The sequence below is a fragment of the Schistocerca cancellata genome, chromosome 9, assembly GCF_023864275.1.
Source record: "Schistocerca cancellata isolate TAMUIC-IGC-003103 chromosome 9, iqSchCanc2.1, whole genome shotgun sequence".
In the NCBI taxonomy this organism is placed as follows: domain Eukaryota; kingdom Metazoa; phylum Arthropoda; class Insecta; order Orthoptera; family Acrididae; genus Schistocerca; species Schistocerca cancellata.
Window position 1 is genome coordinate 226,990,803 of NC_064634.1, and position 24,216 is coordinate 227,015,018.

At 43.6% G+C, this 24,216-nt stretch overlaps 1 protein-coding gene across 1 annotated transcript in view; it reads left to right on the forward strand.

Annotated features, from left to right (window-relative positions):
• Positions 1-11,117, forward strand: part of LOC126101299 (cyclic nucleotide-gated cation channel alpha-3-like) — an 881,849-nt gene extending 870,732 nt beyond the window's left edge. The window contains exons 16-17 of the mRNA XM_049911978.1: positions 4,253-4,378; positions 10,925-11,117. Of these exons, the coding sequence (XP_049767935.1) occupies positions 4,253-4,378; positions 10,925-11,117 (319 nt within the window). The remainder of the gene's footprint in view (positions 1-4,252; positions 4,379-10,924) is intronic.
• Positions 11,118-24,216: the final 13,099 nt, after the last annotated feature.

The window sequence follows — 24,216 nt, forward strand, 5'->3', positions numbered from 1 at the left end:
CTACGTGCCTATGCTATTAGCGCCAGTTTTGTGTAGTGCCACGTTGTGTGGCACCACATTCTCCAATTATCCTTAATTTATGAACATGAGTGTACAGTACTTAAGCTGGAGAGGGGAAGAGCATCCTAAATAGAGAAAAAAATTTCACCAAAGGAAACGGCCCAACACTAATCATAATAGGTGTTGAACTTTCAAAAGCCAAACCCAGGGACGTCAAAAACCTTTTGGAACTCCACTTTGGTGAAAACTCAGCGACCAACGACAAACTCAAATTCCACACCGAGGTGTTAGACATGCAGGAAGGCACTCCTAGAGTAGCTCCTGCTGCTGTCAATCCTCAGGACGAGGAAGAAGCCGGAAGCGATATTGAGCCGATGGACAGTGTGCTATCAGTGTCATTTAAAAGCAATTGTCAGTCAATTTCATTTTTTAGATTTCTTGTCGCTGTTGTAACTAAGAAGCAAAATCTAAAACTTTGTCGGTGTTTTGGTGAGATGCAATTTGGAGCTTATTTTATTTTCTACAATATATTTGATGTCGGAAGCACGATGGATTATTTAAAGAAAAAAAAAGTGTGCTAATGATGAACATTCATTTCCTTTCTCTTTTTGATGTCAAATGAGTCAGTTTTTTCCTGGTAAAATAATGTCATCTATCTTTTGCATGCCAATTTTGTAGGATTTTCAGACTTCAGACCGAGTGAGGTGGCACAGTGGTTGGACATTGGACTCGCATTCAGAAGTACGACGGTTCAACCCCGTTTCCGGTCGTCATGATATAGGTTTCCCGTGATTGCCCTAATCTTTGAAAGGGCACGGCCGACTTTCTTCCCCATCCTTCCATTATCTCCTCCCCCAAATCAACCATCCGGAACCACAATGTCAGACTTCTCCTTGAAATAAAACATAATTTCGTTTACATTCGCAAAGGCTACATTCCATCCTCCTGTTATTCCTATCATCACCGAATATCGGATTTTGCAACCGAATGTTAGTTTCGTAATTGGTTCGATGCTTTTTTAAAACCTGCTAACTGCATAAATCGGGTGAAAAAACCGCTAAGTCAATATTTAACTTAAGATTTTAGCGCATAAAACATAATCGTAGATTTCAGCCATTAATACCCAGTAATTAATTATTTTTTACTTGTTCTTAAAAAAGAAATGAACTCTTTGACTTTAATAGCTTGGCTGAGACGAGTTTTTCGCAATCATCTCAGATTCGCTTATTATGCAGTTAGCTGCTTCTGCATCTGGACTATCCATTAGGGTGACGAATAACTCCTGAATTCCTAAGTGCTGCCAACTGTCCATTTAACGCAATGATTACGCGTAGGGAGTTGAAAAGAATGTGGCACAACGGTCAATTAGCTTCTAACAAGCCACTCACCCATTTCTGTAATCAGAGCTAAGCGTAGCTTGAGATGGTGTGACGAGCAACGTCACGAGACAGAGGATCACTGGAAACAACCGATTTTGGATAGTAAACATTGTCTGCGTCAATGAAATGTCGAGATGATAGTGATAAGTGTGTGTATTTGGTCAGAGTATGGCGCCCTTATTGAGCTCAAGAAGCGGAAGGATATGAACACACTTTTCAGCATTGTTTGCCGCAAACAGTAGGAGAACAGTTCGGAGATAATAATTTTATCAGCATGACAATGTTTCCTGTCGTAAAGCAGCATCTGTGAGCAAATGGTTTCTGGTCAGTAACATTTCTGAAACGAACTGGACTGTTCAGAGTGCTGACCTGAACCCGATGGAAATCTCTAGCATCCGACTGTAGTGACAAGAGCGTGACTTTATTTCTAACAACGAAAACGAAAGTAACATTAAATCGATGGGAGACCCTATTTGAAGCCGACACCTTACAAATAATACCAATAACATACTTTTGTTCTGATTGAAACCAAGTACATTCCACAGCAGGCAGTAAACAATAATTGGTTGACCCCGACGCAGTCTCTCACAAACCTAAATAAACAAGTTGCTCTACTGAAATCAGTTATTTGTTTCCATTCTTCAATTTTGGCTGTATGGGGCTTCCAAGTCCTTCAATACACCCTTCATCATAAGATTTTGCAACATGTACGACATTAAATTCTATAATAACGGTCTCAACTTTTATTCTTCAGTCTGACGACACATGACGCCGACAGCCTGAACGTGTGCTGTACCATGTCCCTCCATCTCTTATTTGTTGTTTCAACCGGTGACCATCGTGTTTCTGTCGGTGGCGTACATTACTGGACGCCAGCAGACGCTGTATGTTTCTGCTGCACAGATATCTGAGAACAGGGATTACGTAGGCAGCTGCAGGGACAACGTAATCTCCTGAATGTGCGAGGAGGTGGAAACGGACAGAAACATCACAGAGTTCTCTTAAATAGTTCGCTGGCAATCGTATGGTACATAATTAGAGAATTGGGTGGAATATAATTATAGAGATTACACAGTTCGTCGACGTAGTACCAACGCTAGAACATTTATACTCATTAATTCTAGTATTTCTTCGGAATCAGTTGTGTCAGGGAGTTAATGTGTACGGATATTTAAGAAAGTTTTCTTACATTTGCTGATGCGAGGAGATAGCGAAAGGCACCCTAGCTCGCCAGCAGTGACTTATTTACGAAGTAGGTCAGCCAGTGAGAGGGGCGAGGTCACAGCGGCAGGGACACTAACAACTCGGGGCGCACTTCTTCGGTGGAAGTCTGTCCTAGCGATGTTAATGTGAGCCGCCTTTATGCGCTCGGCATCGGAAACTTTACGACCATCAAAAGATACTGCCTGGCATTACGACGTAGCGGCCGTATTACGCCAACTAAATCCATCGATTGCAAGTCTGTTTTACGATAGCACTTTTCTCACATTCATTTCATGAGCCTGCCAGCTACGTATATAACAGCTAAAAAAAGAAAACGATCACTGATGCGAACCATGGTGGTTCAAGTGAAAGTACAGTTGTCACTTATATCTCTGCATAGCACTCTTCGCCTTTCATTGTTCCGAACTTACGAAATACAAATGTTTTTACTACGCAGAAATTAATCCTTCACTTGAAGTAACACGTACTTTAAATCATAAGAACTTCATCGTGCACCTAGATAGTATTAATCTTACGTTTCACCATCACCCTAGTGAACTTCGCGGTATTATCAACTGAGTCTTCCATACAGACTACTGCAGAGACACTGAATGAATATCACAACACCTCGGGATGAAGGGTGTGAAATAGGGGCTTAACTTTCTGCCGGTGACGACGTCATTAGGGACAGCGCACAAACTCGGATAAGGGAAGGGTAGAAAAGGAAATCTAGCCTACGTCTTTTCAAAGTGACAAGATTTATAATCGGTTTGAGCGATTTCTGTGCTTAGCGACAAACTTAAACGTAGATGCTAAAATGGGAAATTTGAGCCATGTCCTCCAGTTTGAGAGCCCAGAATTTTAACCACTGCGCAGTCTGTCTCTGGAGTAATGGGTATTCGTAAGTGATGTCGAACATGTGCTACCTCAAATTTCAGCAACAATCAGAATCCCCAGGACCATTTGGAGTGGCTATACAAGAAATGTTCTAGTCATTATGTGTCTGACGGAATTAGCTGCGTAGCGATGCTACTTTGAAGATAGCCGGCCGCGGTGGTCGTGCGGTTCTAGGCGCTCCAGTCCGGAGCCGCGCTGCTGCTACGGTCGCAGGTTCGAATCCTGCCTCGGGCATGGATGTGTGTGATGTCCTTAGGTTAGTTAGGTTTAATTAGTTCTAAGTTCTAGGGGACTGATGACCACAGCAGTTGAGTCCCATAGTGCTCAGAGCCATTTGAACCATTTGAAGCCTACTTTGAAGATAAGTAAAACTTTGAAACACGTATCTATTTTGTACGGGCTGTAAATAAACAGTTGCCACTATTAAAGTTCCAACTCTCGTAACTGGTTAAGCATTGAAGAGAATTGCGCGCTAGACAACCGGCAGTTTTGTCCGTATTTCTTAACGATAGGTTTACAGCGTCGACGCTCCTGTGCCGGTCGGAGTGCACGAGCGGTTCTAGGCGCTACAGTCTGGAACCGCGCGACCGTTACGGTCACAGGTTCGAATCCTGCCTCGAGCACGGATGTGTGTGATGTCCTTAGGTTGATTAGGTTTAAGTAGTTCTAAGTTCTAGGGGACTGATGACCTCAGATGTTAAGTCCCATAGTGCTCAGAGCCATTTGAACCATTTGACGCGCCTGTAGTCACGGAGCTGGTCCTTCTGTCGCAGGCGGACGGCGGACGTGCGCTCGGTGGGCTACTCGGAGCTGTTCAGCCTCTCGCGGGAGGACGTGCTGGCCGCCATGAAGGACTACCCGGAGGCGCAGGAGATCCTGCAGAACCTCGGCAGGAAGAGGTACGCCTTAACGCAGTACTCTTAACAGCTCATTAGCCTGTCTCCCTCCTTTTCTTTGCTCCGTCACTGGATGACGCTTTATTCCATTTTCATTATGTATCAATTTTCACACTTTCTTTGTTTTAGGTCCGCTAGAGATTCTTATCCTCAGCAACAACGATAAAATCAAAAAAATATATAGCTGAAATTCTTAATATTACTGTTTAGTGGTTCAAGTCTAGTGTTTCCAACTATACTGGCGTCATATGGGTGGGTGTCTCACACAAGCTATCGAAAACTTTACTTTTTTTTGTAGTAGGGTCCACGAATGCCTAGAAGACATAAATAAATATTCAGGTTTGACTAATTCAGCAGGAATTAATCAGATACCAAGGAAAAGTGAGAATAAAACTGTGCAAGTCCAGTTGCACAAAAAACGCCACTTGCTTTGGTGAAAAGTACCGTAGTGGAATCTCCTTTGCCGTCATTACCATTGCAACAAGTTTTTTGTGCTTATCATCTCTTCTGTCAGTGGCCTGAGGATAGGTGTAATTTCGTACCACCTTCGGATGCCCTAAGGACTACCCCTGTCATTCCGCTACTTGTATTCCTTTCTAATGATTGAGCAACAAGATAAACAGAGGATTCTTACTGGCTTCTTAGAGAAGATCTAGATATGATCCACAGTGCTGCTGACGATGACATGATCAATAAATACCAGCTAAAGCATTGGAAGACGGATGCCTGGTGACTGGATCGAAACAGTTATGATAAAGACCATCATGCGTACATTTCTGGCTAAATCTTCTTAATTGGTTCGCCGTCTGATATTCCTCTTCAAATTTGTAGAACGCTCGACATTTCGACTCCTCTGCAGCAGTGTTCCTTAGAATACTTCTGGTACCCTTGGGTGACCGATCGCTGAACACTATACGTGAAGGTAGTACAAGTAGAGAGAGCAAAACTTCGAGTATTCTAGAAGTTTGCTGTGGGATATGATGTGGCGCAAGAACACACATTTTTCCATGAACGACAAAGGATGTTAATGCCTGATGCCTTATATTGTGTGTACAGTTTCTTGTTACACATCTGGAGAGCGGTTAAAAATGAACCATGCGAACCTTACTCGGGGCATACTCTTTGTAGTGCTTGTCGCACATACAGAAAAATCAGTCGCTACAGCGAGGCACATGTGACTGTGAAGTTCGTGGAGGGGAACCATATAGGCCCTATTGTGTTGTCATTCTCCATCTTCCCACGGCCTAATTGGTGACGAAATAGTTCACACGCAGCAGCCGGAGTCATTGTCCATTGGGCACAATATTTAGACAAGCTACCACGTTACCATCATCACGTGTGCTGGCGAACTGATGGCCTGCAAGCTGTTGCAGGAATTATGTATCCCCCCGCCCCCCGCTCTCCCCATCATGTCCAACCTGGCGTTCTTTGCGGTATCTGAGCCCAGGGGACACAAAGGTGTGCCTCGACGTGAACCGCGTACAGAATGCCAGGCTGGAGGGGCGGGGATGAGAGAAGAGATATAAGCCCTCCATCAGCTTCTAGGCAATCAATTCCTCAGCGCACCTGATTATAGCAACGTGCTCACTTGTCGAAATATTGTGCCCCCTGGGCACTGACATCCAGTCGTTCACCCGTGAACTATTTCGTCACACATCTTTTTCCTCTCAACTGCTCAACCTACCTGTACCTAAGCTGTTTTCATCTACCAGACTTACCAGTCCAGACATGACATAATGGTCCTACATTAACGCAATAAAAATAAAATATCAAACATAAAACGCAAATTAATGTTTACGCATAGGGCGTAGATAGGTGGTTCAAGGGGTGGGGGGGAGGCGCGGGGGGGGGGGGAGATATCGGGATTCTAATCGTCAGTCGGTCCTAGGATATTTACAATCACTTTTAACTCTTTAAACCTATGACAATGGTACACGAAAAACCTCAAGTCACACCATGATTCGGAGTCGATGTTAACTTTAAATGCCCAGATTACTCAGTTCAGAGGCGAAAATCAATGGCATCCCAACACCAACAACTCCATAGATAGTAAAGCGCAGTGGTGTGCGAAACAGCCTTCAGTTGTTGACAGCTTTACTATGTAAATAGGATTGTGGCGGATAAGAAAGTGTGTTCAGTTGTTTCGCTGTTCTATGTGTTAGTGCTAACTATGTTCGAGTGACTTTCAGCGCTTCAGCCGGAGGCAACGGCCACATCCGCGGCCGTGGGTCAACTGTCACGGGGCACTTCGGACGCATCAACCCGGATCATGCGTAATGCCACACATACAGTGTTTCCAAATACCACGTATTCCTTGAAAACCGGTGGCCGTATGCAGTTGCAATCAAACTAGAGTAGCAGCAGTAGAAGTACATACAGGAATAGTAGCATGATGCGAGCACCAGCCACCAGAATCAGTTTAGAGCCGAGACTTCCTGGGGTTGAAACCAAACCAGAGGGAATCATGTAGGTTTGACACGTAGATTGCTTAGTAAGTGTAGCATTCGATGTTTATTCCCAAGCTGAAACCCAACCGATGTATGGTAATATGGAGTAGAAGCAGACACTTTTGTAACCTGTTTTAAAAAATTATTTAGGTGTAGGCTAGCTATGTAGGTGTATCTCACTTCATGCATCACAGCAAGGTGCATTGCATAGTAATTTATCCTGATGGTAACACATTTAGAGCTTTGCATAAAATTTGAATAATTATTCGGTGAGCCCTCTATTGAATGTTGTGCCAGTAAATAACTTCTACGGCGATTAAAAGACATCATAATTGTCATTGATTGCATAAACTATTTATTTTCACCATTGCAGTTTCAGGTTTAAAGTCATTACTTAGAGGTACGCCGCAACACAGTGTGCTTTAGCACATGTCAAACTTAAAAGGGTCGGACACTGTACTTTAAATTAACATAGTTCTGGACAAGCAGACATACTAGCATTCCGCCATTGTCAGACTTAAGGCCCGGAGATAGATTTAAAAGAGGTTTACGTGTGTGGTGTGGGTGAATGAAGACGTTTCCTTTCCAAATGCGACATGCGTTCTGTAAGACATTAGTTTCAGCTAAACATTAGGTTCCGTGTATACTTTACATTTATACTTGTATTTTCGGACCAAAATACTGGGGAACAGTACAAAGCTGATGGCAGATCGTTTTCAACACTTCGTCTTCGGCTAAAAGCGACCAAATAGGAGTAGTGACGCTGGACTCACTCTCCAGAGAATAACGGTAATAACCCCGTTTAATTCTTCCATAGATTCCCTAAGTCGCTTAGAGTAAATATTAAGATGGCAAAATTGAAAAGAACAAGGCCAATTTCCTCCCCCAGCCAGTCACCATCCAAGCTTGTTCTTCATCTCGCCTTGAAAGCAATATTCAACCATAATATTCCTTCTTTCCTCCTGTTCCTTCAACTAGAAAATGCGGATGTACATGCAACCAGACAATGCTCAACCTTACAAATCCTGGGACTTTATGAAATCAACAGAGCTGCGTGCTTTTGACCGACCACGAGTTTACCTGTCCCTACTCTATTCAATGCACCTGGGAATATGTCGAACAGACAATGCGAACCTAAAACCCTCTCTCAGCCCACTTCGATGGGTTGTAGTTGAATCTCGACCGAACATCGATAAGAAGTGACCCTCATAGTTTCAATTCTTTCGTATGCCCCATGCCATCGGTTGCTGTCATCATCAGAGCGAAAACAGTTGCTCCATTCCACTAGTGACATGCCGACGTGACAGAATTTGTGACAGTGATTGTCAGGGAGTAGAGGAGGTCAAATTACCATCCAATTAATAATGATTTAGCCATTCTCTCAATTTTAATGACGTGTGGCATTGTTGGCTTGTAGACCCAACGAACTAATCGTGATTTAGGTGTTTCTTCAAAGTTAACCTCATATGGCACTGCTGGTTTTGAGATCCATTAACTAATCGTGATTTTGATATCCCGTCAAACTTAACGTCATGTGGCACTGTTGTCTGGGCTAATCGTCCAACAACTTGCCGGTCAGGAATTTCCTCGAAGTTAACGTCATGTGGCATTGTTGGCTGGGAGACTCATGCAGCTAATCATGATGCTGGTGTCCCTTTAAAGTTAACGTCAAATGGCACTGGTTTGGAGATCCAGCCAACTAATCGTGATACAAGCATCTTCTCAAAGTTAACGGTGTATGGCATTGTTGGCTGGGAGACCCGTGCAGCTAATCGTGATTTAGGTATACCCTCAAAGGCATTGTCTATGGCATTGTTGTCTGGGAGCTTCCTCAGAATAACTTCAGTGCTCCACGTTCAGTGGCGCCTTTCATTTGCAAAGTATGATACTTGTGTCTTCAGTGTATGTCTGTGTGACGAGAGACTGCGAAGTTCAAGTGCCGCTTTGTGTTGTTCTGGATAATGACAGAGGCAAAGCAGAGGATGAAACCCGCTGTCAACGTATGACTGCGTCCCTCGAATAATAACACCCAATGGATACCAATTCTGAAGTTCCCGTCACAAGGAGCGCTAATTAGCAACGGTGTCACAAGACGCCATCTTATAAGATAACGCAAAAGGTTCTGAATTTTAATATGGGTCAATATCATAAGTTCTGATGATCGTAAATACTGAGACCATCTTCATCACCTCTTTTTAGGCATCAGTATCAACAGTTGTTATTAAAAATTTTATTTACGCGTTTCGGGCATAGCCCACCTTCAGAATACGACATAAAAGAAAATACAGAATACCCACTGATGTTTGTCATAACTCTATACTCTCTGTTAAGTTCTTTCATTTGATATTCTGCAGATGGGCTATCCCCAAAATGCGTAAATAAAAAAGTTTAACAAGAAGAGGACTATTGTTATTAGTGACCAAAAAGAGGGAACAACAATCCACTCTCCTCCTGCAAGTTAAACTGGTGGTCAAAAAGTTGCCTCTCTTCTCTGTCCACGACTAACGCTGGCGGTGAAAAGTAGGATGTTTCATATACGACACAAGTGCTGTCCTCCTCCTCGTCGCATGGGGACCGATATCCCTTAAGACAGGCCACGATGCTACAGTAGACTGTGCGGTCAGTGTAGGAGGTGGCGTATCGGTTTTAGCCGAGTAAATCTACACAAGTTTGAGCGGTAGCTATAGTACAAAGCGACAATCCTGGAACCTTTAACCCACTTCCAGTTTTAAGTTGTCTATCTAGCGTCTTCCTGATGCAACAAAAATTTTGTTTTCAGTATTTCGCGTACGTACTGGCCAAATTGAAAAATTTAAAATGTTAACATGCTGCCATAATAGCGACAGGCATATCTTTATGTTAAAAGTTTAGCACAATAAGACAAGTATTACAGTTAGAAACTGTGTCTTGAGTTAGCGTAAGTGACGATGAGTAGATATCCGCAATTTATTCATCCAATATTTGTTTCTGAATGCGGGCACTAATCGACTTCCAAGAAACGTGACACATAACTTCTAGCCTTTTTCTAAACTTTTCATCGTTTATATGCTTAACGTCAATTATTTAACACATTCATTCATCCGTATAGTAATCAGAAGCCTGAAGTTGTTTTATACACGGGAGTTCGATTTTTTAAAGAATCGGGTGGTTCCAGAATGAGATTTTCACCCTGCAGCGGAGTGTGCGCTGATATGAAACTTCCTGGCAGATTAAAACTGTGTGCCGGACCGAGACTCGAACTCGGGACCTTTACCTTTCGCGGGCAAGTGCTCCACCAACTGAGCTACACAAGCACAACTCACGCCCCGTCCTCACAGCTTTACTTCTGCCAGTACCTCGTCTCCTACCTTCCAAACTTTCTGCAAGGTTCGCAGGAGAGCTTCTGTAAAGTTTGGAAGGTAGGAGATAAGGTACTGGCAGAAGTAAAGCTGTGAGGACGGGGCGTGAGTCGTGCTTGGGTAACTCAGTTGGTGAAGCACTTGCACGCGAAAGGCAAAGGCCCCGAGTTCGAGTCTCGGTCCGGCACACAGTTTTAATATGCCAGGAAGTTTCAATCGGGTGGTTGCTGGTAGGACTGAAATCAGTGGAAATTGTTAAGTCATTTAGGCGTTGTGACTCGTGTGTTGGTGGATTAATCTCGCAGAAATGTGCACAGACTCGTACAACAGAAAATGAAGTAGCAGCAGAGATTCGACAGACTACTCAGCTAGTGTGGTCCGAGAGACGGGCGTGCGATCGGGGCCTGCTTCTGGAGTTCTGATTACCGGACAACGCCGCAGATAACACTTGTACCGCACTTGAAACACCCTGTGTTTCCCGCTTCCGAGCTAATAGCGTTTTCCTGTTGGGAGGTTCCACTAAACAGCTTTAGATGGGCGAGGCGAAGTTTTCTTCAGTGAGACCGTATCAGATTCTTTCCCACAGCCTCGCCGAGCACTGACTTTTGCTCCAGTTGCAATGACCTCAGTACCAGCGGGACACTAACTTCCGCCCTTCTTCGTTTAGTGGAAACTGCTCCTGTGTAAGACTGCTGCGCGGTGATAAGGAGATGTGACGCGCCGCCTGTGGCTGCGCTTTACGGGTGTGTGACGGATGTCGGCAGGTTGATGGAGGCGCGCAACATGAACAAGCCCAAGGCTGCGGCCGGCCACGGCAGCGGCCACGGCCGGCACGGCGAGCACGGCGGCGGCGAGGCGGGCGACGACAGCGCCGGCAAGCGCATCGTGGACCGCCTGCGCTCCGACGTCAAGGGGCTCAAGAACGCGCTGCGCAAGAGCCGCAGGGGCCACAGGTGAGTCAGTAGCCGCGTGTCCCGCGCCGCACCCTGCCTGCACTGCACGCTCCAGTAGACGGCGCAGCAAACAGAATGTTGTCGGTATGCTATGACCCTTCAGTCCAGCCACCAATGTACAGTCGTGTATAAAACGAGCGAGAACCCTCGCCTTTTCGTTATGCTGATCCGCACAGCTTTCAAGTCAGCTACACATCATGACAGGCAAGGCGACGAAGTGCTACCAGCATACTGTGCAAAGGCGTGAAATTGACAAACTATCAGAACTTCGTCAGACTCTTTTCAATCACGTGTAAGACTATGTAAATGGTGATTAGTGTGTTAAACACAACACGTAAATATAAGATATAAATGAAAGAAGAAACGCTAATTAGTATGAACTGTACTAATAAAAATGAATTTCAGCTTATCGAGATAACACAACTGTTCTAGTAAGACAAAGTACCCCAGATCGTTACGAATTAGCAATATATTACGCGCACTTGGCCGCGAAACGCTTTGTGTCAACTTTCAGGCCAGTCATAGTGGATTACCGTTGCTGACCTACCATGAAAGTGTGCAAATTTAGCAATGCCTGAAGATTCGTAACGAAATTCAGTTAAAAATCATTCAGTGCCACACGTAAGTCAATTCAATTATTGAGAGAAGCGGAAAAAGGAAGGCAGTAACAAGTAAGAAATTCTACAAGAGTTTCATATGGACAACCACAGAGCACCAGTACAGAATAAATTTAGCAATAAAACGTATTGGGGGCGCGAGAATTTTTTAAAATTGCTTTACTGATAGTCTGTCTGTCTCCATCGAGATTAAGACCGAAAACAAACCAGACCTCCCTTGCAGTAGCAAACACCTTTCACTACACTAGCAGACAATCCAGGCAAATAGCCCCTATTATTACCCCAGACATGAATAAGCCGGTGATTTCGCAAAGAAAATGACAAAATGATCTGCAGTTTCTGTTGCATAGTGCTTTCTGGACTCTAAAATATGAATTTTCTACCTTTATGTCACCGCTTACGTGAAAATCATTCGGGATGTTTATCGAAATAACAAAATACTGTTATTAGCGAGTAACGGCAACGGGTTCTACACAACGCTGGTAACTACTTTGAAGAACAGTAACAGGTGCAAACATGTAACTCTTTTGTATCGGTTGTGAATAAATAGTTGCCACTATTTAAGTTCCAACCCTCGTATAAAGTCTTACATATGATTGAAAACAGTCTGACAAAGTTTGGATAGTTCGTCAATTTCACGCCTGTGTATAGTATGTTGGTAGCACTTCGTCGCCTTGCCTGTTATGCTGTGTAGCAGACTTTAAAGCTGTGCGGTTCAGCATAACGAAAAAGCGAGGGGTCTCGCTCGTTTTGTCCGCGACTGTACAGCCTGAGCATTTAGTTCTCCCTGGGCACAAAAAATTGTTTCTAAGGAACCACTCTAGCTACAGCTGTGCCTTTGTTGCAAATGCTTGCTTTTTTTTAACGTTCGCTCAGTTATTGCCCGTGGAACGTCCAGGCGAGACTCAATTTCTCCCCATGTCTTTGCCAAACTTTCCTCTATTCCGTCGCGTCAGCATCTCGTATTCGTGACGTAAGAGCCTACAGGCCAGAACCCGATCAACTGAACACTCTAACGTGACACCACAAAAAGGTCGAGAGAAGTTATGTCAGGTAAACATGGTAGCCACGATGTTGGACCGTCTCTACTAGGCCACCTACCTGGAAAGGTTTCATCCAATAACTGGCGAACACGTAACCCCATTGCGGCGGTGAACCATCTTCCTGAAACGCTTCCCATCGCTGAAATTTCTACAACTGTGATGCATGAAGCCACAGCACACATTCATTTTCTGGTTGCTTCTTACCTTCTGTACCATGATACGTGCATTTTCTGACCCCCAGTCACCCCCCTCCCCCCCCCCCCCCCGCAGCCCCGAATCCTCCTGCTTTCAGAAAAATGGTACCGAATCCTCCCAAACCCGCAAGAGTCTGAAAAACTATGGGACCGAATCCCCCCACTTGAAGCAGATAGCAGTTCTAAACGATATGAATACTCCAAGCAGGCAAAGCAAAGCATATGAAGTTACAATAGAAGATGTAAAATTTTTTTGCTTGTATTGTATGTTTAAAAGTTTTGTCTTTTATGTTACTGAGATAAAGTCCAGCCGGCACAGCGCCAGCTACTAAGTCCCGTCCAAGGTCACGTGCAAAGCGTGCAGAAGTGAATCAATATTTTTTTTAAAAAAAACATGGGAGGGGTAGGGGAAGGAGATAAGGAACATGGCAGAGATAATTATATTATTGTCTATAATACAACATACAGTGTGTTAGTTTGGGAGGATTCGGTCCTGTTACCTGCTTACATACCTGGTTTCGGGAGGATTCGGGACTGCCGCCCCCCCAACCCCCCTCACCCCCCACCACCGCAATTATATATTGCTTGTTTAGTTTCCGAGAGATGTGAAACGTCACTTTATTGGAGAAAAGAAGAAAAAGAACCTGACAAGTGCGAGTAGGAATTGCAATCTGGGTGTTCCGTACATGCTTAATTATGCACATATAAAATTTTCGTGTGGCTCAGTGGCCAGGTCCAAGTCTTTCTTCTGAACGCTACTTCAGCTACATGCGTGTCCCTAACCTGGTGAAAGGGAACCTACTGCTTAACGTGGAATCCGAAGCACTGGTTGTTTCTGTCAATCCCTCACATCGTTGAGAGAAGAAGCCTTGGTTAAAACGAAGGCTGAAAAATCCATGATCCAATCGAGATTCCATCCCGCGATCTCTCTGTTTCTAGACACGCTCCTTACTGCGATACCACCCTGCCTGAACTGTTTATAGATAGCTGATCTTCAGTTTTTGGTGAGTGAGTTTGCGAGTATCAAAATTTCTCACACATACGACCATTCAGTTAGCAGCTTCAGTTAGTTAGTATACCAAGGACGATACATATTAGTATTGGACCCAAATTTAATTTTGATACCCCTCTCCGTGCGTTAGAAAAAGGGGTCTTATCAGATGGACAGACAACAAAGTGATTCTATGAAGATTCCGTTTTTACCGTTTGAGGTACAATACCCTAACAGACTTCATGACTGTAATCCTGGACTGCGACGTTTTCAGGATGTTCCTAACAAACTCTGCACCTCTGAGCACACCATCTACCTACAAAACTTGCAGATATTGCACTTTGTATGCATGGAAATGTAGCCATTTGTCTGAAATCTTCATCGCGGTACTCTGAGATATGCCTGTTCCCCTAAAAACATGACCCATCGATTTCCTCGGATTGTGCTGAAATGCTGCACGCACGGAATCAGTGATGTCGTCATTCACTCCAGGTGTGCTGCTTCTTCCCTTGTCGCCAGGACTTTTAAATTTTTCACGCCACGCTTTGATGCTCTTCACATCTTACGGATGTAGACAACAGGCAATAAAGAACTGTTACTGAACTCGAATAGGCGATCGTGTTTCCTGAAACCACACGACACATAGCGCTTTCTCCTGCATAGACGTCATTGTGACAGCGACAGTCCTAAATTACGCTACCTGTAAAGAGAGAAAGAGAGAGAACTCAGATACTTCCAGAGCACATTTAGAAGTGTATCCTTAAAAAGCTTTACGAGTTAAACTACCATTTGTATTTAGTACAGATCCTTAGAAACTACTTTTTGTAATCAAGCAAAACCCTCATGCTCTCCCTGCAGTAGTTGTAGTGCTCACACCTTACCGTGGCATTCGCTCGCGGGAGTAAACTAACTATAACTTAATCCACCAGCGTGTTGCCAGCCTACACCCGTGTTCCGTGATTTTACAAAAGCAGTGGCATATAGTCATTGGGATCGCCTCATACTCTAACTACGTGATGGAGCAGGATTAGTTCCTTCACTCATTTGAAAAAAGATTTGTCAACACACAACTAAAACAAAAGCGGTGCACTCAACGCTTATGGTAACGGTTACCGCTCAATGGACTGCTAAGATTGATTGACAGTTTCTTAAACAAAACATACCCCCCCCCCTTCCCAACTACACTACTGGCCATTAAAATTGCTACACCAAGAAGAAATGCATATGATAAACGGTTATTCATTGGACAAATATATTATACTAGAACAGACATGTGATTACATTTTCACGTAATTTGGGTTGCACAGATCCTGAGAAATCAGTACCCAGAACAACCACCTCTGGCCGTAATAACGGCTTTCATACGCCTGGGCATTAGTCAAACAGAGCTTGGATGGCTTTTATAGGCACAGCTGCCCACGCAGGTTCAACACGATACCACAGTTCATCAAGGGTAGTGACTGGCGTATTGTGACGAGCCAGTTGCTCGGCCACCATTGACCAGACATTTTCAGTTGGTGAGATATCTGGAGAATGTGCTGGCCAGGGCAGCAGGCGAACATTTTCTGTATCCAGAAAGGCCCGTACAGGACCTACATTATACCGCTGAAACGTAGGATTTCGCAGGGACCGAATGAAGGGTAGAGCCACGGGTCGTAACACATCTGAAACGTAACGTCCACTGTTCAGAGTGCCATCAGTGCGAACAAGAGGTGACCGAGACGTGTAACCAATGGCACCCCATACCATCATGCCGGATGATATGCCAGCATGGCGATGACGAATACACGCTTCCAATGTCCATTCACCGCGATGTCGCCAAACACGGATGCGACCATCATGATGCTGTAAACAAAACCTAGATTCACCCGAAAAAATGGCGTTTTGCCATTCGTGCACCCAGGTTCGTCGTTGAGTACACCATCGCAGGCGCTCCTGTCTGTGATGCAGCGTCAAGGGTATCCGCAGCCATTGTCTCCGAGCTGATAGTCCATGCCGCTGCAAACGTCGTCGAATTGTTGGTCCCCATCTGTTGACTCAGGGATCAAGACGTGGCTGCACGATCCGTTACAGCCATGCGGATAAAATGCCTGTCATATCGACTGCTAGTGATACGAGGCCGTTGGGATCCAGTACGGCGTTCCGTATTACCCTCCTGAACCCACCGATTCCATATGCTGCTAACAGTCATTGGATCTCGACCAACGCGAGCAGCAATTTAGCGATACGATATGCCGTAATCGCGACAGGCTACAATCCGACCTTTATCAAGGTCGCAAACGTGATGTTATTCATTTATCCTCCTTACACGAGGCATCACAACAACGTTTCACCAGGCAACGCCGGTCAACTGCTGTTTGTGTATGAGAAATCGGTTGGAAACTTTCCTCATGTCAGCACGTTGTAGGTGTCACCAACGGCACCAACCTTGTGTGAATGCTATGAAAAGCTAATCATTTGCATATCACAGAATCTTCTTCTTGTCTGTTAAATTTCGCGTCTGTAGCACGTCATCTTCGTGGTGTGGCAATTTTAATGGCCAGTAGTGTACCATCACAAACTCTTAAAACTGTCATGTAAAAGGGTACGCATAGTACACTGGAGCACGAAACTTAAGGCCGTAACTAACTTTCGCACGTTGTGTCACTAGCAAGTAACATTGTTCGATGAAACTTGCACTATACATAGAAAGAACTGCTACAGTGTAGTACGGAAGTTAACTGAAATAAATACGCAACGAGACGAACAGAAAATGGGAGGACCCACCAATATATCTTCCTTTTCACACAACGTGTATAATCGAAGCATTAAACCTTAAAAATTTTCTTTAACAAAATGAACAATTTTGCAAAAATCTTTTGACGTTAATCTTCGCAAAAGTATTCTGAAATGCTGTATTTCAAAACAGCAAACAACATGACAGTGATTACAAGACGGCCGGACCTGCAGCCCGCTCGATATCAGGTGAAACAGCGGTGTTACTACCGCGCTGGACATAATCTATCTTATTAAAAGCCCTTCTGAAACACATGAAAACTATATAAGCACCATTGATGACAAGATTGATTCAATTACTCAGAACAGATGAGTTAACTTTTAATTTGAAAGCTGTATGTGGAAAGGTTTGGGGTTAAGATGCGCACCTGTGTTTAAAGGTGAAACAGAGTAGCAAACAATATGACAATGATAATGCTTACTTCAAAGCAACCAACCTCTTAATTTCAATCGGCAACCAATGTGCGACTGGATCCCAAACAGTCCCTTCTGACAATTTTGTTTTGACTAAGGCCCTGGTGACAGTTGGCTGTTAATATTTTCAGAGTTAAACTGATTGTCAGTTATTAAAACCGCTCTGAAGGAACGTCTTAAAACATTAATTGTGAACACTTATCGCAAGAGAAATCATTCGGCGGAACCACAAGATCCAGTTAAAGTACAACAATAATGAACCGTTCTTTCAAACACAGAAACGAACAGCTTAGTACAACAGGTTGTTCAGATTATAACTAATGACTGAGAAATGCAATTACAATCAAAGAATTGAAGTGGTTAACAGCTAAATCTAACCACAAGGTCCCTCTTTGATTAACGGCAACCTTTGCCTTAGTACAGTTGTTCCGGCTGTATTTACGACCAAGAGCTGATTAATTAGAACAATAACGATCGGATAAAAACCAGAAAGGAAAGGTCATATAATAGAGGGACAAATTTTCAAATGACAACTAGTATCTTAGTACAATACTACTGCCTATATTTACGGCCAAAGAGCCGACTGAGTAAAACTGAGGGCCGGGTACAAACCAGAAAATAATGAGGAGGCAGGTAGGCAATGACACAAATCACCATTAGGATTACAGAATGTTACTCCCCTTTATCAGCAAGCAGTTCCATTGATCCACGGTGCTTCGCAGCGGTTACCGAGTGGTGCCGATGAAAGCCAGGTGGAAGAGGGCCGCCAGACCACCAGCGGTCTTCCGACACGAATGTTGCCAACCAACCGACGGGATGTCGGCCTGCTGCTTGTAGTCGACGCTGACGCCGGTGAAGCACTCCTGTATCCTCGCTCTACGCAGGCCCTCCTTGGGCAGCTCTTGGCTTCGGCCGCTCGGATCTCATGACCACCTCTTGTCGCGACGCTAGCGCCAACCCCCAATCCTCCCTCTCTCGGTCCAGAAAACCCCGTATATATATATATATATATATATATATATATATATATATATATATATCGGCAAGCAAACACCTTCTAAGGACACAACCCACAAATACCAACTCTTCCTCGTAGATATTGGCAATGGGGCCGCAAGAGGGTGAGTCGATACTGCACCTGAGCCAGTGGCGCCAGACAGAACAGTCTACTAACTCAAAGGCGCCGTAGCTCAGGTTGTGTCATCAATACAGATGGCAATGTATGCTCTCCAACGTGCCCCCATGCTGGATACAAGGCTGGTAACGATTTCCATTCCTCCACCAGTGCTGTTGGCATCTGCCGAATGGTGGGCCTGCTTCGAAACGTCTCCCCAAGGCATTCCGCAAGTGCCCGGTGGGATTTAAGTCAGGGGAACGAACATTCGTCGAATAACCTCTCGTTCTAAGAGCTCCTCCGCGTGTTCAATGCTGAAGTACATTATCGCCCATAAAAATGAAGTCCGTAGCTCAGAACAACCAAGCAGATGCAGTCTACTAGAACTTTCAAAATCATTTTATTGAATATTACACCACGCTTACAGCACAGTAGAAATCTAGAAATACAAAAATATAAAGTTACTATAAAATATAAAGAGTTATAAAAATAAAAATAAAATTTAGCGTAAAATCTTTGAACGTCTGGATCACAATTTTCGTATTACAATTAAAGTATGATAACTAGTTTCGGTTGCTTTCTACAACCATATTCAGATCTTTAAACAAATAGAGCAAAGTGGCCTAAGAAAATTTTGTGCAATCATGCAGAATATAAAAGCATTGTATAAAATGTAATGGAGAGCCACTTGCAATAGGAAAAGCGAAAACTTGGCAGGTCCAAAATATGTTAATGCTAACGATATGACATATAGTTAAATATATAAAAAGGCAGTGAATATGCATTGGAAAGCATCATTAGCTGTAGTTATGCAATGATATGCATTCGCAAAATACCTCGATCATGACAGTACATAGTTTAAAAACATCACCGTGAGCAAGCTGGGCAGCAGACTTGACGAAATAATTTTAGATCAGAAATTTTAAATGGCTTTTATCTACAAGAAAGCAAATTTCAAAATTATAAAGGTAACAATGGAATGAAGATCAAATTACAAGGCAGGGATGCTGTATTACATCGTCAACTGGCAACATATAGGTAAATCCTACGTAACTGGAAATAATCGAAGAATAAAATCCTAGAAGACTATATCTAAATCCAAACAATTTTAAAACTTCAAAAACAATAGGCAAACGAAGTTAAAAATTATAAGACAGGGAAGCTGCCTTATATAGCTAACTGGCAACGTACCCTGTGTAAAATTCATACGTGAGAGTCAAATGATAAAAAAACAAAACATCAAAGTACAGCGTAGTGCCAAAAATACGAATAATATACCGTAATCTCGCAAAATATCGGTAATAATGAAGGGAAATGCCCAGTTGCATGAATGAAAAATACATCAAAAGCTCATTGTATCCAATTGTATAGCTGGTATTATAGTGAGAACAGCAAATACAACCGTACCAAAAATTGTCAGCTTTTCCGTAGCTGTAAACATGCAAATCAAGTCCGTAGGAATTTTATAAATAAAGCTAAATGTTCAATAGTCACGAAACGAGAGAAAAATACCGTATTCTGGCTTACAGATAAATGATCCTGCGTGGCGTATGAAATATTCTTCCTCATAAAATATGCACAGGTTGTAAAATAACAGGAAAATCCTGCTAGTCCAACAGCCTGACGGCTGGAGCGGGAGCGCTTGCATTTACAAAGACTGAGACAGTAAATAATAAATTTTATCTTACGTGTAATGACGACTACACGTGCAGGTAATGTTTAACTTATACCTAATGTAATAACACAAGGAATTGATTACTATAAACGACTAGAGACCAAATCGTCATTAATAAAATGTAGATACAAATAAAAATAGAACACTCAGATAGTCATGAGGCTACAAACAGCAGAGACTACAGTGTTACTCTTAACGTGAGTTTACAACGAAAGGTGACAATGTTCGTAGCGATGAAGCGACAGCTGATGGTGATGGAGCGCCACCTCGTCTGGTGCAGGAGGAATTTCGATAGGGCAACAAAATGTGCGAATGGCGGCGGTGTTTTCACAGCCCAGGCCGGAAGATGTGCGGTCGCAAGATTAGCAGCTACTAAATTCTCTGTGACATTTTGTTGTGTACATAGTTCCACGTAGTCAGCGCGTAGACAACTTTCACACTAGAGCGCGCCCCGCTAAGCCCAACAGCGCAGGCGCAGCGCTCGTCCGTCTCCGCACTACGAGATGGCGCTGTCATGAAGACGGACCAAATTCTGCTTCCGCCGATCCGCGTATTAATATGTAACGCAGCCAATGAGATTGCTGCTAACGTAGAACCTTTTCTCCTCGCGGATCACACTCGCGCAGTGATACCTGAACGCGCGAGGTATTATAACGAGTGTACAGACCTCCAATTAGTCAGTCTGCATTAGTCTGCATTTATCTGCACCTGTCTGCATTAGTCTGCATTCATCTGTAGTCAAGTTTCAGTCTGCGACTAATAAGTTATCATATTCCTGTACATAGCCATGAAGATAAATGAATAGACACTTTGTCAAGTATCAGAGGTATGTGAGAATAAGATTAACGTACCAAGACCAAAGGAACTTCAGATTGTCAATTATAAATAGTATCCAGAACCAAGTTAAGTTATTTTTATGCTTGTTATTATTTTAATAAATGTGCGTGAAAATTGATCAAGTTCTGTTTAAAGTTTGTCACCGTCAATCTGCTACTCTAAGCGTGCAAGTGGCATTTCTATCGTCTGACCTAACGGCAGAAGATAAACACGCCACGATAAGACCACGAGACATATTGCTGAAACTCGCCTACTTCGCTAGAGCTACAAGTCAAATAATCTGATGGTGTGTGCACCGAAGGTCTTACAGTACGCACACCACACATTTCATCTTACAAGGGAACCTCCCCATCGCACCCCCCTCCGATTTAGTTATAAGTTGGCACAGTGGATAGGCCTTGAAAAACTGAACGCAGATCAATCGATAAAACAGGAAGAAGTTGTGTGGAACTATGAAAAAATAAGCAAAATATACAAACTGAGTAGTCCATGTGGTAGATAGGCAACACCAAGGCTAATGTTAGCTCAGGAGCGCCGTGGTCCCGTGGTTAGCGTGAGCAGCTGCGGAACGAGAGGTCCTTGGTTCAAGTCCCCCTTGGAGCGAAAAGTTTACTTTCTTTATTTTCGCAAAGTTATGATCTGTCCGTTCGTGCATTGACGTCTCTGTTCACTGTAATAAGTTTAGTGTCTGTGTTTTGCGACCGCACCGCAAAACCGTGCCATTAGTAGACGAAAGGACGTGCCTCTCCAATAGGAACCGAAAACATTTGAGCCCAAGGTCATAGGTCAACCGTTTCCTCCACAGGAAAACACGTCTGATATATTCTATACGACACTGGTGACGGCATGTGCGTCACATGACAGGAATAAGTTGTCGACCCACCTATCTTGTACACTTGGCGAATGGGTAAAAAGATACTTCTACTCTGCCTGATTTAAGTTTTCTTGTGGATGTGACAAACACTCCCAAAAAAGTGATGAAAACATAAGAGTTTGTCACATAAACTGAAAATAAAAAATTAAAATTTTCACACGAGGGAGGATTTGAACCAAGGACCTTCCGTGCCGCAGCTGCTCACGCTAACCACGGGACCAGAGCTCTCTGGAGTTTATCTTATCCTTGTGTTGCCTATGATGCGCATGGACTACTCAGTTTGTATATTTTGCTTATTTTTTCATAGTTCCACACAACTTCTTCCTATTTTCTCGATTGATATGTGTTCAGTTTTTCAAGGTCTAGCCACTGTGCCAACTTACAACTAAATCTAAGGGGGGTGCGATGGGTAGGTTCCCTTGTTAGATACTGAAAAAATAATTCTGCATGAACTCTTCTGTTCGTTACAAACCCTATCAGGGGCCTTCTTCATACTGCAATAAATCTCTAATTCTTCGAGCAAATCAAGTTGTCTTCCCTTTGGAGCATAATGCAATATTTCTATCCTTTGAACAATGTCCTGAACCGTATGTCTTTCAGTAATATGAGAACCAAAAGCTGTTTTATTTTGAGAATTATAGTAAATGTCGCAGCAATTGCAGTTAATTCTGTGAACGCCAGATTTATGGAACTTACTAGGCTTTGGCCCTATCCGACGTCAACGTAAAACAGTTTTTGACTCCCAAGAGAAAAATAAAAATATACCCATTATCTTCCTACCAAAGTAACACATTAAGTCATCGTTAAATATTCATTGGGGCCATTTAAAATCAACTTCCGTGTATGCTCATGGTTCGTACTTTAAAACTGGAGCTATTATGTTCGTAGAGGGCACACGAGAATGCGTTTCTGTCATCTGTAAACCGTTCCTGTTTATTGTGTTGCACGTGCCGTTGCAAATCGATGCACGTGAATGCCGGTCGCGCGACAGAAAGAGGATTCTCCTGTCCAACCATGAACCGGACACTTGTAACACAGCCAGGCACCAGGTGTCGAACTACACAGTCAGACCGCACGTTCCTCGGCTGCTCCGCCGTACTCCACTGCCAGAACATCCGATCATTCGATACGCATTTCACACGACAGGCTCTCTGGTCCATTCTCCTCTGACAGTTCTCTTCAACCAGCACTTCGATTCACAAAAAATGCAAATCTCTGCTCGACGCACACACTTGGCAAGGAATGATCATAATTGCTCGCAACTACATTAACATAACACCGAATCTTTACAATTAAAAACGTTACTCAACAACACTTATGTTACGAAGGATTTGAATGGAGTCTTTGAGAAGTCGTATGTGCTGAATTCGCAAATGGAATCTGTTTTTGGCTGTCTGTCGCGCGACTGGCATTCATGTGCCTCGATTTGCAACGGCACGTGCAACACAATAAACTGGAACGGTTTATAGATGACAGAAACGCATTCTCGTGTGCCCCCTACGTTGTCCCCTACATATGGAAACTCTTGTAAATGATGCTTCTCAGTTCTTCTGTGGCTTAGCTGAAAAGTTTAACTGTTGAAAAATAATTGAAACGATGCTTACCAGTTTTTCCAGTTTTTCTGTGGCTTAGGTGTCATGTTTAATTGCTAAAAAGTATTGAAACGGTGCTTATCAGTTATTCTGTGGCTTAGCTGAAATGTTTTATTGTAGAAAAATAATTGAAATACGTCCAGTGAATTAGCACACATGACCCTAGGTTCATAACTCTGCGCAGAATGAAACTATGTTTCTTGCCATTTGAATTTCAGCGGTGACAGTTTTTCTTCCCATCACGAAAGTGACTGTTTATAGTCGTAGAACTGCTGTTTTTTCTGAATATTTATCCATGTAAGATGACGTAGTGTTTTGTTGTGATGACGAGACCGTTATGGAGTCTCTTGGCCATAATATCAGTGTGAAGATTGCGCTGGTTCATAGAGTCCAACGACGTTAATATGAAAGCAGTAATTCTCCACAGTGGGACAAATTTCCTTTGTTCCTGATTGATGGGTTGATGTACACTCCTGGAAATTGAAATAAGAACACCGTGAATTCATTGTCCCAGGAAGGGGAAACTTTATTGACACATTCCTGGGGTCAGATACATCACATGATCACACTGACAGAACCACAGGCACATAGACACAGGCAACAGAGCATGCACAATGTCGGCACTAGTACAGTGTATATCCACCTTTCGCAGCAATGCAGGCTGCTATTCTCCCATGGAGACGATCGTAGAGACGCTGGATGTAGTCCTGTGGAACGGCTTGCCATGCCATTTCCACCTGGCGCCTCAGTTGGACCAGCGTTCGTGCTGGACGTGCAGACCGCGTGAGACGACGCTTCATCCAGTCCCAAACATGCTCAATGGGGGACAGATCCGGAGATCTTGCTGGCCAGGGTAGTTGACTTACACCTTCTAGAGCACGTTGGGTGGCACGGGATACATGCGGACGTGCATTGTCCTGTTGGAACAGCAAGTTCCCTTGCCGGTCTAGGAATGGTAGAACGATGGGTTCGATGAC